Source organism: Eublepharis macularius, chromosome 11, assembly GCF_028583425.1.
Source record: "Eublepharis macularius isolate TG4126 chromosome 11, MPM_Emac_v1.0, whole genome shotgun sequence".
NCBI classification, from domain to species: Eukaryota; Metazoa; Chordata; class Lepidosauria; order Squamata; family Eublepharidae; genus Eublepharis; species Eublepharis macularius.
In genome coordinates this window covers 73,383,573-73,399,298 of record NC_072800.1, presented here as the reverse complement: position 1 = coordinate 73,399,298, position 15,726 = coordinate 73,383,573, and the positions used below count along the sequence as shown (strand labels likewise).

Genomic DNA, 15,726 nt, shown 5'->3' with positions numbered 1-15,726 from the left:
GGCGCAAGACTCGGGAAAAGAGCGTGCGGCCCTTTCCACAGGAGCCCTCCAAGCCAACATTTCGTCACGCCCCCCCCCCACTTTAGAATATTTCCCGCCTCCCCACCCCTCCCCGTCCTTTATCACCTTTGCCCCGCCTCTCCCCCTGGCACGTGATGGGGACCTCTGACGCCAGGCCGTGGCGATGCCCGGGAGCTGACACTCGGCGCGGCGCTGAAGGGGGCGGGGCCGTCGGACTGGGTCGCGACTGGCAGGCGGGCGGGCAGAAGAGGGAAGGAAGGAGGCGAGCGAGCTGCGAGGGGAGCGGAAGGGGAAGGAAGCCGCGCGGAGCTTCGGAAGAGAGCCGCGCGGCCGGGACCTTTAATTTAGGTGAGGGGGCCGTTATTTGGGGGGAGGGCTAAGCCCGTTCGGGGGCGGAACGCGGTCTGTGGGCGCCCCACGGCCCCCTCCCTGCCGGGCTGTGGGGAAGGGGCGCCTCGCATGGCTCCAGTCCATGTGCTTAAGAATGAAGGAAGAAGGGGCCAACTCGACGACTCCCGCGCCTTCCTTACTTCTTTCTTCTTCCCCCCTTCCTCATGCGCAACTCTTCTCTCTCCTTTCTGTACTTCTCTTTGCCAAACCATCCATTGAAAGGTGGCGGTCGACGATTGTGGGGAAGGATCGGCTCTGGAAGTACCCTTTCAAGACCTTCAGAATTTGGGTCCAGTGGCTCATTAGAGACCAACTAGATTTTCAGGGCATCAGCTTTCGATAGTCACAGATCTCTTCTTCAGATCCTCGAAGAAGAGAGCTTTGACTTCTCAAAAGCACCCTGAAAATCTTGTTGGTCTCAAATTCTGTTCTCTTGCAGGCCAACACAGCTACCTACCTGAAACTCCTTTTCAAGACCTTGGTTGCCAGGGGGTAGGGTAGGGGATTGCTTGCTTCCCTGCGGGTGAGGAAATGGTGACGTGGGTGTGTTGACAGGTTCCCTCTTACCACTTGTTGGGTTTAACTGCCAAATAAAAATGTCAAAAATCAGGCCCAAGTGGAGGTAGAGAGGAAAGCTGTGGTATTTTAAAGATAATGGACTTGTTTTACATTAATAGGGTGCTAGGTGATTCCTAGAATGTTCTTGTTATATATGTCGGTTGGGGTTTCATTTAATTTCAAGAGAGCATGATTTGAGTCCAGTGGCAACTTGGAGACCGACAAGATTTTCAGGGTATAAGCTGAAAATCAATGCTCCCTTCTTCAGAGAGCTGCCTTTGTCAAAGAGATTTGACTCTCGAACGTATACGCTGAAATTCTTATCTCTCTAAAATGCCACACTCAAATCCTGCTCATTTAGTGCAGACCAACACAGCTGCCCACCTAAAACTACATTTCATTGCAACACTGCTTCCTCCTGTTTGTATGCTGGAGAGGGGGAAGAGGAATCGCACACCCACCCTGCTTGGGACTCCTTCAGAGCTGGAGTTCAGTCACGGGGACTGGTGCAACCTGTTTCCGGAAATATGTAGGAATCGTCCTCTTAGGACGTCCCCGTAAGGAGCATTGTTGTCTCAGCTGCCTGTGACTGGTTTATGCCCGGAAGCGTTAATGTTTGTGCAGTTCATATCCAAATGGAATGCCACCGTGGTAGTGTAGTCATCCACTTTTCCCCCAATTATTCTTTATAAATTTCTAGTGAAGGCTTATTAGGGAATGCGGTGGAGTATTTGCTTTTGCTGTGAAGTGTAATAGATGGAGGTGTCAACTGCCTGTGTACATGCAGAGTATTTACAGAAACATGTACAGAACAGGCAGCCATTGGGTAGAATAATTAAGAAAACATTATGTAACTTCATTTTTCCAGTTAAGGCAAACAGTGAAGAAAGATGTGCAGGTGGGAACTGGGAGCTAAGTTCTATGTGGAAGTTCTGCATTTTCTCTCTTGCTCCACAGATTGCCTGTGTAGGCCTTAAAGTGTTTTGAGCTTTATTTGTATGAGCTAACCACACTGCATTAGCTACAGATTTGTTCCTAGCTATTCATAGTTCATTGTAGTCAGCATCATGTCAAAAGAGCATAGAGAAGGCAAGTGCCTGATATTATTTTGCCCTTGTAAATTTTTTTTAGCTTTTTGATATTTAAGTACACTGTGCCTTGAGAAATTGACAAGTGGAGTGAGTAGTGAGCTGACATTTGAAAGGTAAACTTTGCCTTTCTTTTTGAAGGAATGTTTGGAATACTTCCTAATTTTTCTGGACACTGTGAGTGCGCAAGAAAGATGAGACCATGCTTCTGTGACTGGTCTCCACTGTCCATGCTGGCCATCTGTGGCTTTTTGTCTTTATGCTCATTTTGAAACTATTTCATAAAAAATTGAGTACAAATGAGTCATGCAAGCTGTCAAGCAAAATGATTCTGATGAAATTTCGGTGTGTGAAATTGATTTCCCTCAGCAAATGTGAGGAGATTGTTTATGAAAGCCATGGACTTGGCATACTGTGATGTGTTTGCTTTTCTGCCATGGTGACTAAAAACTGTTTCTGTTCTTTCTGTAGATGACTCTTGTGTTCATGATTCTTGTCAGAAATGTTCATCTTCAACGATTAGTAATGCAGGCCCTTTGTGCATTGCATTCCTCCACTGTACAGAATCCTGGCCTGAAGTATGACTGTAGGTTGTAGGAAAAATCTGTATGAAGGACAAAACTGTTATGCCAGGAGAGGTGCATTGCATATTTGTTCTCATATGAAATATACCCAGAAACTGTGGGCTTAACGGAAATGTGCTTGAATCAAAGCTTGTTCCTTAGATGCTGACAAGTCACAACATAAGAGAAAACATCTATTGTGTAGAGAACTGTTGGCTGGGTTTTATTCCATCTGGCCTTGAATTGGTAAGAACTTATGACGGGGGGGATCTAAATGTCCTCCAATGCAGCTTCAATGACTAACTTTGTTTATGTCTCAACATCATTAATGTGTTCATTGCAGCTGTAGGGAATAGTGTTTGGCAGCACAATGGTTTGCAGTGAAGAACAAAGCAATTGTGTGTGCTTTTTTTGGGTTACATAAATAGTAGTAACCCCCACTTTCACTACACTGTGTTTTGACCATTGAATTTTGACAAACTTTAAAGTTATATTTTTGGACCTTGGCTTCATGAGTGTGAACTGATGACAAATTACTCATGTATTTAAAAAGCTTGCAGGAAGGAAAATGCATAAAACCAGAAATGCATGCACAAATAGTTATGTCATAGTAATGTTACAGAGATCCTTAGTATGTTGGCGGGGGGGGGGGTTGCCAGTGTTTTTGCTGCAGCTTTGGAATTTGGAGAAGTAGAGACCACCAAGGAAGTCCAGGGTTGCTAAGCAGAGGCAGGCAATGGCAAACCACCTCTGTTTGTCTTTTGCCTTGAAAACCCCAGGAGGGGTCACCATAAGCTGGCTTCAACTTGATGGCACTTTACACATTCAGCTCAGCTGTAATAGTTATTTCAGAGCATGCTTGTACCTGCCTTGATTTGTACTGTTTCAGTAAAGTATATAAATTTTGGAAAAATACTGTTTTCTGTGTCTCATACATTGCATCCCATTTGAAAAGTATGAATTAGTTTATAGTGCAGTTTACTCTATAAATATTGCAGAATCCTATGTGATCATGTAAAGTACCCCCCCACTAGTATGCAGTTTGAATCCCTGGTTACAGTAGTCCATTCTGTGCTATGCTAAAAAGAAAAATCACAGTTTGAGAAATGGCAGGTGGATTTTGTGACACCTAATGGGGATTTGTCTGTATTTTCTGAATAAGATGTTGACTGTTGGGCTGGGTTGGGCTGGACAGCACAGTAGAATGAAGAGAAAGGTAAACTAAAGCCTGCAAGACAGGTTTATTGATAAGCTGGTTTCCCAATGAATTTTGAGAGAAATGTTTTTCCTCAGGGGAAGCTACTAACATATAGTTTGATTTCAGCAAACTTCTAAAATCTCCTGTTTATTTCTGAATAAAAGGGTTATTTGAATAGATGTATTAAATATACATTGCGTTCAGGCTTCCTGAGTACAGAAAAGCTGTTTTCGCTATAAGTTTGCTTAGCTGAAATGGTCCATTGAGTTTATATCAGAATGTATATCTCTTTAATCTCTTAGCTTATTCCAAAGTAAATGGAATGTTTCAACTAGTTGAATTTGAAAATTCAAAGGTAAGTTTGACACTCTAACTATAGCAGCTTTTCTTAGGATGATATGAGAAGTTGCTGTGATTGGAAGAAATAGTGTAATGTCGATCGAAACTCATTGTTATAATCTTACTTAACAATACCAGTAGGATATTGTTCTGTTCCTGAGATTTCACACCCTGCATTTACAAGTCATGGTTGCCACCCAGTAGTAGTATTAATATACTTCCACCAGGTTGTAAAGGTGCTGCAGGCTGCCTCTGCACCCATAATTATGCAGTTTTGGTAGTATGTGAAGATTTTCTTTCCACAATTCAGATAGGGAGATCTGCATGCAGAAGAACGCTCCAGCATATAGATTGGGTTGAATGTACCAGAATTTGAAGGAGCAGGTCTTTCCCCACTTTCTCCTGCCTCAAGCAGCCTGCTGTTTTGACCTAAAACTTCTCTCTGAGGATTGGAAGCACAATGTGCCAAAGGACACAGAGCTGCAACAGTGATGACTAATGAAGTAAAATGATCTTTCTCTCTTCTCGATGCAAGCTGCAAGTGGAAGATAGAAGAAAAAGAAGTAATTTTACTTTATTCCACATTGTTGCTGCAGCTCCACCTCCATCCTATGGTGCATTTTGCTTGCTTGTCCTGAACCTCAGTGAGGAATTTTGGGTGAAATTGAAGGGGAAGCAGGGAAAGAAATTACCGCCATCATCTTCTGTGAATTGTTCTGCCAGATCCAGTCTATTCTTGCTGTCTGGGGGACTGCAGGGATAAATGGAATGTACATGTGGATTCTGTCTGTCCTCTCTGTCTTATGTTCAGTTGAATACACATTCTCATATACATCCCTTTCTGGTGTAGTTAGCCATATGTAATTGAGCTGGAATGGGGTTCTTTCTCTTTAGGCAGACAGAAAATTTCAAATGTGTTGACTTTTTAACTTACAAGTAGCTTTTACTTCTGACAGTCTTGTTTCCCAATAGGGTTTAACATATCGTATGTTAGTATCTTGACCAATTTGAGCTGGAATTACAGTTTTAACACTGAAAGATACAAACTATTATATACATGTAAATAACTTATCCTGTCTCTTTCTCCGGTGGGGGTTACATGGAGCCCCCAGCATATTTCCCCCCATTGTTTTCAGCACCTCTCTTTTTCTTCCCATCATCTTTAGTACATTAAAAGACAATGTGGGATAAGGTTAAAGACTGGAAAATTTAAGAGAGAAAGGGGGGAGAAAAAATGGAAGGAAGGTGTGTGAAAGGGACAGACGATAGAGCAGAAAAGAAGAGTGAACATGGCAAAGGAGGGCAAAGAAGAAAGGGAAATTGAAAAGGGGTAATAAAGGGGTCAGGAATCTGGGCAGCAAGTGAGGGGTGGATGCCACAAAAATGAGAATGCAGACTCATAGTTTTTAAATGACTGCTTTTAATTTTTTCCCAGGAAGTAGCGGGAAGCTACTGATTCAATATGCTTTCAGTTACCCACATCTGTCAAAAAGAGCCTCACCTTGAGTGCTTTATGCTAGTCTGAAAGTTAGGAATATACAGATATTTATTGTCAGGTTTAAACATACTAGAATTTGTCAGCTACTTGTAGCATAAATTTGGATAAAACACATCCATCACTTCTGCAAGCGGTGGTTGTACTAATGGCTTGAAGCATTACCTCAGCAAAGCCATATTCCTAATATAGAAAGATGATTAAAAAGTATTTCTGACTCTCAGGGGTCTTTGAAAAATGTTAAAGTAAGGATAAAATTTTTTGAAAGGGACAACTCCCAATGTTTTTCAGTGATAGTTAATGGTATAATTAATACTTTTTAGAATGGAATGACTGAAGTTATGAAAAAGATTGAATGGCAACTGCTGAACTCAGGAAAATACGCTGAAGGAGTTGGGAGATAAAATAAACAAAACAAACCTTTCTTTCTCTGAGATTTAATAGTATCTGAGCTACATAAATAAATCCTCTGCGTAAGCGAGAGATTGTCTTGAGCTAAAAAAAGAACTGATCCATTTTGTTAAGTAACTGAAACAATAGGCTTAGTAGGTAGTGGATAAAATGCAAGGGGCTAACAGTTATGTGTATTCAGTAAAATTATATTGTTTTAATAATTCTTACCTGCAAAATCCACGGGCAGAGAAATAATCATTTTGTGCATCACTGGACAAAATGCATAATCAAATTTTCACAACCAAAGTACAGTAATCTTTAAAACTAGAGGTGATATAGCAAGAGGAAATTCAGTAGCTCAAGAGCATTCAGTAAGTGGGTGGGATGATTCTGAAAATGGATTCTGGTTAAAGGGATGCTGGAAAGATTCAGTTAACTTGAGTCAGAAACCTGTATATAGTAATATTTGTACATTTCTTTCCTTGTAGTTGCGCTGAGGAACTGGAGGAAGACAACCATAATGCAGCTTACCTTTCATCTGGGAAGGTGAATGAAACTTTACAAAGAGATGGCTGACAAAAGTGGAAAAATTCTTTCAGGGCCATTATACATTGAAGTTGAATATGACTATGAGTATGAAGCAAAGGACAAAAGAATTGTCATAAAACAAGGAGAGAGATACATCTTAGTGAAAAAGACTAATGATGACTGGTGGCAAGTCAAAAAGGATGAAAATTCCAAGCCTTTTTATGTACCTGCACAGTATGTGAAAGAAGTAACTCGCAAAGCACTAATGCCACCTGTTAAACAATTGGGTGGACTGCCGAACAGCTCTCTCAAACTTATGCATGGCTTACAGAGGTCTACAGAAAATGTGAATAAATCTCCAGAGCTTTCTAGCTTTGGAAAATCATCTCCAGTTCAAGTGTCTGGCCTAGTTCGGGATGCCAATCAGAATCTGGGACCAGACTGTAGCCCAGGTCAGACTTTTGGACTTTTAGACCTTGCCCAAAATAATGGAAAACTTAATGAATTACAGTTCCCTAAAGTTTCTACTAGGAACAGGACCTTCTCTGTATCTCATTTTCCTTGTTCTGAATGTATGGAAATAGAAAAGACCAGCTTTTTGCAAGAGCAGGCCTGTGATTCAGCGGGAGAAGGTTCAGAAAAAATCCACCAGGATTCAGAATCTGGAGATGAGCTCAGCAGCAGTTCAACTGAACAAGTTCAGGTAAGATAAAATGCATTCCAGTAAATGTTGTTCTGTTGAACACAAGTTATGATGTTAAATATTTCAGAAACAGTATTAACAAGCAGGCTGCTGTGTGAATACTCAAGTCTTAATGCAAGCATAGAGCTGAAGTCACTAAAGGTGTGCACCTAAAAATAGAATCAGGTTTGCTGCTTCAGGTTTCCTGAGGTGGGGGAAAAATTGGAAAAACCTGAATCCTGAAGCGGCATGCTTTGGTATTATTAGGTTTCCAATGGGAAACGCCATTCCTGGCTATCGGGGCCAGGGGGGGAGCATTTTCTTACCTAATAATATTTAAGTTGCTAGGGACCCTCTCCTAACTCTCCTCTCACGACCACCCAAGTTTCAGGAAGATTGGACTTTGCAGGAGCCATGTTATGGCCCTCTAAAGAAGGTGCCCTATCTACCTCCAATCGCCTTTATTCCCTATCGGGAACACTAAGGAGGTTTCTAAGTGGCTGTGGGTGGCATTTTGCAAGCAAAATGCACCATATTTGCAGGGGACCTACTTCTACTTGTCCTCTAATGACCCCCCAAGTTTCAGGGAGATTGGACTTGCAGGGGCCATTTTATAGTCCCCCAAAGAAGGTGCTCCTATCCTACAATTTAAATCTCTGCAGCATTTTAAAAAAGGCACTCTCCTTCCAGAGAATTGCTGGAAGGAGAGCTGCTGTAGGGATTGGCTACTCTCAAAGTCACCACTCCCTTTCCTGGTCCCCCTCCCTCCTCTCCCTTCTTACTCTCACTCACTCCAACGCCCTCCTTCTCCATCGGGTAAAAAAGGCATGAATGCCATCGGGAAGCACTTTTTCTCTTGCTGTTCCTTAAGGAATGGCAGGGGAAAGAGTGCTGCTGCACTACTCGAAGCTTACCGAAGTGTTCCGAAGCGCTTTGGTAAACTTTGCTTCCGTATGACCAAATCATTTCAGCAGTGCTGAGGCTGATTTGGTAATATCAAATCTTGCCGAATCAATCCTGATTCGGGTTAAATACTTGAATCCCAAACACGAAGCGCACATCCCTAAAAGTTACTGTCCCTTCTTTTTGAAGTATAACTAGTGTGTGCTGTTCACTTGCAATGTGCCAGGGCAGGACAGTTACTGTTCAGTTTCTTTGGTGACACTAAGGCTTTGTGTTGGTGTTTTGTTTTTCACTGGTGGCAAGTCAAAATTTCTCCCAATTTATCATATCTGAGAAATTAAACTGTGTGCTTAATGTGGGATTTATGGTTGAAAGAATTAGGTGGCTGCATGTTTATTGTTGTATGTGCCTTCTAACAAAGGATCAGCTATTTTGAGCTACCAATACATGCTTGAAGTAGTGCTGATAGTCTGTAGCATCTGGTAGTGGCAGTGATGAATACTGAAACTGAGCTGACAGACTGTTTTTACTCTAAGGCTCCTTTCAGGGCTTAACCAGATGTGATACTTTCCGTATGTACACTTAAGTAACTTGAAAATACTGTATCTATCTGGTTCTGGCTGTTAGTTGGAAGGTCGTTGGGAGAGGGGTTGTGAGAGAGGGGAAGGAGGAAGGTGCTCAGGCATTTTCTTTAGATTCATAGCCCCGGTTGTGTGGGGGAGTAAAAGGATGAGGGGAAGATGATTCAGTGGCAGAGGAGGATGTGGTAGGCGGTGGCAGTGCCCCTTCGATACTTCATAATATGCTTGGGGGCGGGGGCTCTTACCATGAATGTACAATTCTATGTAAATCTATTCCTGGGTAAGTCCCACTGATCTCACTTTGACATGCATACTCCATCTGGACTGCATGAAAGCATCTCCCAGTTGATTTGTGAACTTAGTGTGTGTGTGTGTGTGTGTGTGTGTGTGTATCTGGTATTAAACTCCTGCTTCTAAAACAGAGCCTTGGGATCCCATATTAGGTTCCATGGTTACTGTTGGCTTGATTTTTTTTGTGATGATTGTCCTTTGCTCCTTCCCATTTCTTTTCTGCTTGCTCCCTGTCTTTAGGTCAACCAGCCTGTGCTTCTGCAACTGTTTTTTCCACCCCCCCATCCCATTTTTCAGTTCTGACTGATGGCAGCACCGGCATTCCTTATGAGGGGAGAATTTCCTCAGTGGTAGGAAATGAACCTCTAAAATAGTTGGTTCGTGCCTATAAAGTTATTAGTTTTGCATATCTGAGCAGGTTTAGCTCCAGTGTTACATGAAAAAAGTAGTAGTGTCGGACTAGAATATGGGAGAGGCAGGTTTGAATCCCCCCTGTTCTGCTACAGAAGCTTGCTGGGTGACCATAGGCCAGTCACACACACACACAGACTAACCTACCTCACAGGGTGGTTTGTAAGATACAATGGAGGTGGGGAGAATGAGCTACTTTGAGTCCATTTTGGGGAGAAAAGTAGGGCATAAACTAAAATAAACAAATGCTGATTTGTATATCTGATCAAGTGTAACTGTGAAATTGTACCCTAAACGTGGTACTGGATTTGTGGGAAAGCCTGAAATATGTCCAAGGAGTTGAAACATAACAGCGTAAAGGTAAAATATAAAGAGAAAATGGTAAAAACAACTTTGATCTTTGTTATTAGATTATAGGAAGATGTAATATGGATAAACATCATGTCACAGTCTTTTCTTGCATTTACATACCATCCTCCTAAGGCTTCCCAGTTGCCCGCCAGTGACAGGCAAATCTCCCAGGGGTTTGCACCATTGCCACCAGCAGGTAACCCAGGAAAGCGCACACTGTTGCGCTGTCTGTGGGCATGCTTCCTCGCTTCACTGGGGCCAATTTTGGCCCCAAATGCACCAGAATTCGCCCTGTGCACAGCATGGGAGCACGCCTGTGGCTGGCATGATGATGTCACTTCCTGAAAAAAGAACACTTCCCTGAAAAAGAACACTTGCCTTACATCACACCTCCATAAAAGAACACTAACAAGGCACAAGGTAAGTGCCAAGTCAACTCCCCCTCCTACCAGGACGGGATAGGGACCTGGCAACCATATATCCATTTCACTGAGCTCGATTTTTTTCCGTCTTTTGACTTTGTGTCTTTTTTATCTTCACATATTCTGGTACGGTAGCTTTTTAGTGGCAACCCTTTATCTTGCCTGCTTGTTCACAGCTCTAGGAGATGGAAGGATACAGAGGTCTGTGCTAATCCGAAAAGTATATAAAAATGGATTTAATGTGTTCACGATTCACTGAAATTGAGATGGGTGGGAGAGTCATTCATTGTGCCATCATTATATTGTGAAATTTATCAAACTTCTAGTAGCCTGGCTGTTGGTTCTTTCCTTTTCCTCCTTTTTCAAGTTTAATAGAAACTTTCAGATAATATTGTTGTTTCTGTTTGAGGGTGTATTTCAGTTTGGTTTTGGGTTTAGATTTGATCTTGAACTTTGACTCTATATTAATTTAACATATTTTGTTTAGGATATAAATTAAGAATTTAATTTTTAGTTTGTCGTGTTCTGTTCAGAAAATGTATTGAGTGAAGAATCCAGACCAGGTGACTTTCTTCCTAAAATGTAGTCCATTTGTTCTATAACTTTCCCATTTATGGCTATGTTAATCTATATACTAATAAAGGGTTATTGAAGCTACTTCTAGCCAAGATGAATTTTAACCAGAAATAGACCCCTTTTATTTTAAGGTCTTAATTTCTAGTATTGTTGACCAGAGGATGGCCCATTATTTGGCCTTTCAAGTATAAACAAGTATCCCAAAATAGAAGTGAAATTCATTTTTAAAAAGTAAACATTTAAACCAGCAAAAATTTATTGTTAAATGTTTAAACACAATATGGGAGTAGACCTTTCTGAACAAATAGAACATTTCTGAGTAAACAGCATGCCAGTCATAGGGGCCATTCCAATGTTTTTTCACCTTGTAGAACTGTGAGCTGTTTTACTTGTGTGATAGTAGCACTTAGAAAAAAATTGGGTGTCCAGCTTTCCCTCGGAATGAGACCTTTGGAGCCAAGCTGAGCCACTAGTCCTGCAGTGAGCATCCATGTTCCTGGGGTGGTTGAAGTGTTCGCTGCCCTCCATGCCCAATGGCCCTAGCCAGCTGCGCTGGGAAGAGGCGCTGACTGACCCTGCTCTCCCGCTCATCCTGACAGCTCAGTGCACAGGAGGATTGCTTAAACATTTAAAATAATAAATAGTTAGACTCATAACTCGGTTGTTTAAATATTTAATTGCATTCCTATCCCAAAACTGGAAGCTAGGAAAGACACAAACATAATGGAGAGCTGATTGAAAAGCACTGCTGTCATAGTTGCCACTTCAGTGTCCAGGATAAAACAAGCCTGTGAACTTGCGCTGATAGATAGGGCACAGCCCATCTAAGAACAAGCAAACATTGCTGAATTAATCAGAGCTAGGGGTTCTGCCAGCCAAACTCACTGCTTTCTATAAATCTCTCGGTAATGACCATTGTTTGGCAGAAATTGGCTGGGTAGAAGTTAGGGGCTTTAACAAGCTGTTGTTATTGGTGCCAGAACGTGAAGTTCCAGACTGCATATTTTTGAAAAGAAGTATTAAGCCAAATGCTGAAAAGTGAACTTCACATGTTTTGATCTTAGGCTAATTCATTTGTATGCTGGAAAAAGAAAGGGCTTGAGCAGATTTTTGTAACGTATAGAAAGGAGTTTGTTGCCTCACTCCTTCATACTTGAAGTAGAATGCATGGAAAAACTAACTGGGATTATTTGGAGAAAAAAGAAAAGGAATTGTAGTTCGCTTTTTATTAATTGAAGCATAGTATTACAATATTTGTAGACAATATTTTCAGTACAGAATCGTAGCTTGTCTTTTTTTTCTAAAAAATTGTCATAATGAATTTTGCATTCTGATGGGAGAGTGCTTTAAATTCATGAAGATGTGTAGGATATGCACCTAAAGTGAAAGTAGTAAGAGTTAATCTGACCGTATTCTATGTTCTGGTGTGCCTTTTCCCCCCTGTGCTGCTCTGTGGTTGAAAAAGTCCACCTGGATCCTTAACGGTTGTAACCAGTTCCTGGAACAGGCTATACTGTCTTATGAAAAGCTCTATGTAACAACCTCCAACTCTGTATAGTTTGAAACTGTACATATCTGACATTTCTTTAGTGCGTGGCTTGAATTTATGAGCCTATCCTTGATTAAATTTTACTTATTAAATACATACAGATTAACAACTTAATCGCAACACTTCATTTAATGCAACTAGAGAATATAGTTGTGTTAAAGCTTGCACTGTAACATGATGCTCAGACTACTAAAATATGTACCTAATTGATCACATTACTTCCCTTTTCTCATGATTTGCTTAACTTGCCATAAGAAGCTAGTGATCTTTCCATGCTGGTTCATTATATTTTCAAATGATCTGACAGGGTTTAAAATTGGTATTAAGATGATACAAAGATCAAGTGTAAATCCTATAGGTCACTGGGTTTATTATGTATTTTGCTAGAATTGCTTTTACAGTGCAGGTAAATATTTACTGTAGTAATATGTTTAAAGATGGCTTAAACTCTATGCATCTCATAGACATTCTGGATATGTGTGGGGCTTCTTACAGGAAATGGGCTCAATCATTTTTAGCGCAAAGGCCCTGCCCCTGGTAGTTTCTGACAGGAGATGTCCTCTTGTTTGCAGAACTCTGCCAATTAGCATGACAATTTCAGGGCATCTGTTTATGATTTCTACATTTAATTGGTCATCTGTTGGCATTTTCCAGGGATACAGTCTGCAAAATAATTCTCTAGGGAAAACATGAGATTGCAATAAATGAGTAACGCAGTGACATATATGCAAGAGTGCCTTCAGCTCTGTTTGTGGATCTTGATGTGATGTAAATGTTGGCTCTTGTTGAGAATCTTAAACACTAAATAGCAGCAACACACAACAGTATCAAGAATTGTACTGGATCATATTCAGTATTCAAAAAATAAGGAGAACCATTAGTAGTTTTTTCTTTGTCCTTAAGTGGGAAACATATTTGTTCATGCTTTTTTTCTGGCACCTATTAAGGAGCTTTCTTCCATGTCAGAACCATAAATTATCTGTGTTCCTATGAGAATGACATGAGTGCAGTTTGCACATATGGATGTCAATGCAAGCGATGAGTATGATGGTTAAGTACTATAGCGTTACTGTTTGTTGTTAAGCTTGTTGTTTTCTCTTTGTTCCAATCGCACCTCCCCCAGTCCCTGTAAAGAGATTTCCCATACATCTTGTGAAAGTAGAGAAGGATGTTCTGCCACTGTGGCTTGTATGATGTTGGCAAATCTCTTTCAGCCTTAGTGATCCATCAGTATGTAGGAACAAACCTCTGACCTACATTTGAGCATAGGCGGCAGTGTCTGTGAAGATGTAATTCTTTCAGTTTTTCTGGTGGAGAGAGGAGGAGTACAGAACATCAACAGTACTGGAATCTCCTAGGAGTTGTATAAGCTTATATCAGCTGAGAATTGGGATATTTGGTTTTCAATGCAGTTTACAATGGCAACTTTTTATACAATAGACAGATAATAGTTAAAACAGAAATTACTGCAATGTTAAAACACCAACAAAAATCTGAAAATGAGTGATAGGCTTAGCTGCATCAAATAAAACTGGTACCATGTCAATGTCTTATAGTGATCATGGTCAAATAGGACTTTTCTGGATTTGTGCATGATTTGGAGTAGGGATACTCCATTGGATTTCAGGCTGCCACAGTAAAGACGAAAACCAAGAGGGAAGAAGCTTCCTCAGAAAAGCTACACCAAACGAACTACAAAGGAAGCACGCCAAAAATTATATTGCCCCATGTACAAATATACAATAAAGATTACAACAATTGGTGCAATAACAATTTGATACAATAATCATAGGAGCAAGAAAGGTTCCATCATGTTTCTTCAAACATTCAACAGGTAAGTGGTAATCACGTCGCTGTTAATGCATAATGTCCCAAAGTCCATGGGAGCTGGTTGAAGGCATCCAGGAACGCTGAGTGGCAACGAGCTTGCCGGTCCAATTCGATTTGGCTCGTTTCAGGATAAATCCTTCATCAGGCCACCAACCTATAAATTATTATTAAAAGTCCATCATAGACTGTGCCACAACAACAATTACAAATACCAAATCCAATATCCAGATACAATAATTAATACTCACTGTTTCAATTCCAACATGATCTTAAGACGTGAAAGTAACCAACCAAGTACAGAGTCAATGCAAAGTCCATTCAAAGGTAACGGGGAGATCATTCCTAAGCCCATAAATACTGTCATTATTAATGGATCCCATCCCCCTCAAAAGATCAATTGAGCACGTTCATTGAACCATTTCATTAAACTCTGATCCTGAAAAGACCCACATCTATATATGGAGTCTGCTTTTTTAAAAAAACAGGACCGGGATGGTATCCTGAGTACTTAATTTTCTCCATTGCACATAATCCCCCAGGCACACCAATAAAAAGCCCCACATCTACACATATTGTTCAAGAGGGTGTATATCTTTTATATTCTTAAGAGAATTTTTATTAACACAATTCACGTCCCAAATACGAGCCAGGGAAACTCCAAAGCCTACGTAATAGACCAAGTTATTTATATACCACAATGGGCATCAATTCGAAAGGAGCGAGGATCGAAGGGAAGTAGAACATAAAAAGTTCATTAATAAAGGAAAAAAGTTATTAAAACAAGGGATAGTAACAGCTATCAGGGGAAAGTAACAGCTATCAGGGGAAACCCGTCCCTGTCCTATTTAAGTTATCACGGAGATCACAGAAAGACTGAATAGTCTATTTCAGTATTTAAACCCTGTGGAACCATGGTATTTAATCTAAAAATCCATCTAATCTCTGCCTGTAGGAGGCGGCGTTTGTTCACTCCCGATTTAGGTACCACCTCCAATATTGAGAATTTAAAGGTTTTGTCCCTACCATGCGTCTGCCACAGATGCTGGTGAAGTGTTGTTGTCTCACTACAATTTTTGACCCGTGAAACATGTTCCTGGATTCGCTGATGGATCGGCTGGGTAGTGCAGCCTACATATAGGAGGGGACAGCCACATTGAAGGAGGTAAACCACATTATCAGTATTGCAAGTGGAGAACCCTTTCGATTTGGTTAATTGACTAGATGACGGGTAATTTATGTCCTTAAGATCACAAGACAGGACGCACACACTGCAATGTCCGCAGGGGAAATGCCCCCACGGCAAGGAATTCTCTTCCAGAAGTATTCTAAGATCGGACTGAACTAACAAGTCCTTTAGGTTCCTAGTGCGGCGAAATCCTATTCTTGGTAGGGATTTACATCCCGGGATTCCCAAAAGGATGTGCCAGTACTTCCTAATGATATTAGTAATCGGGCCAGATAAAGGGGAATAGTCAATGGCCCAGGAGATGCCCGTGGTTGCAGGATCCTTCTGCCTATAAGTGAGCAATTGGGGTCGGGTCAATCCATCAGCCTTTT

At 41.1% G+C, this 15,726-nt stretch overlaps 1 protein-coding gene across 7 annotated transcripts in view; it reads left to right on the top strand.

Annotated features, from left to right (window-relative positions):
* Positions 1-281: 281 nt before the first annotated feature.
* ARHGAP12 (Rho GTPase activating protein 12) overlaps positions 282-15,726 on the top strand; it is an 80,401-nt gene continuing 64,956 nt past the window's right edge. For all 7 annotated transcript variants that reach the window (XM_054991327.1, XM_054991324.1, XM_054991323.1 and 4 more), the window contains exons 1-2: positions 282-369; positions 6,534-7,276. In XM_054991327.1, coding sequence (XP_054847302.1) covers positions 6,596-7,276 — 681 coding nt within the window. In that variant the 5' untranslated portion in view covers positions 282-369; positions 6,534-6,595. The remainder of the gene's footprint in view (positions 370-6,533; positions 7,277-15,726) is intronic.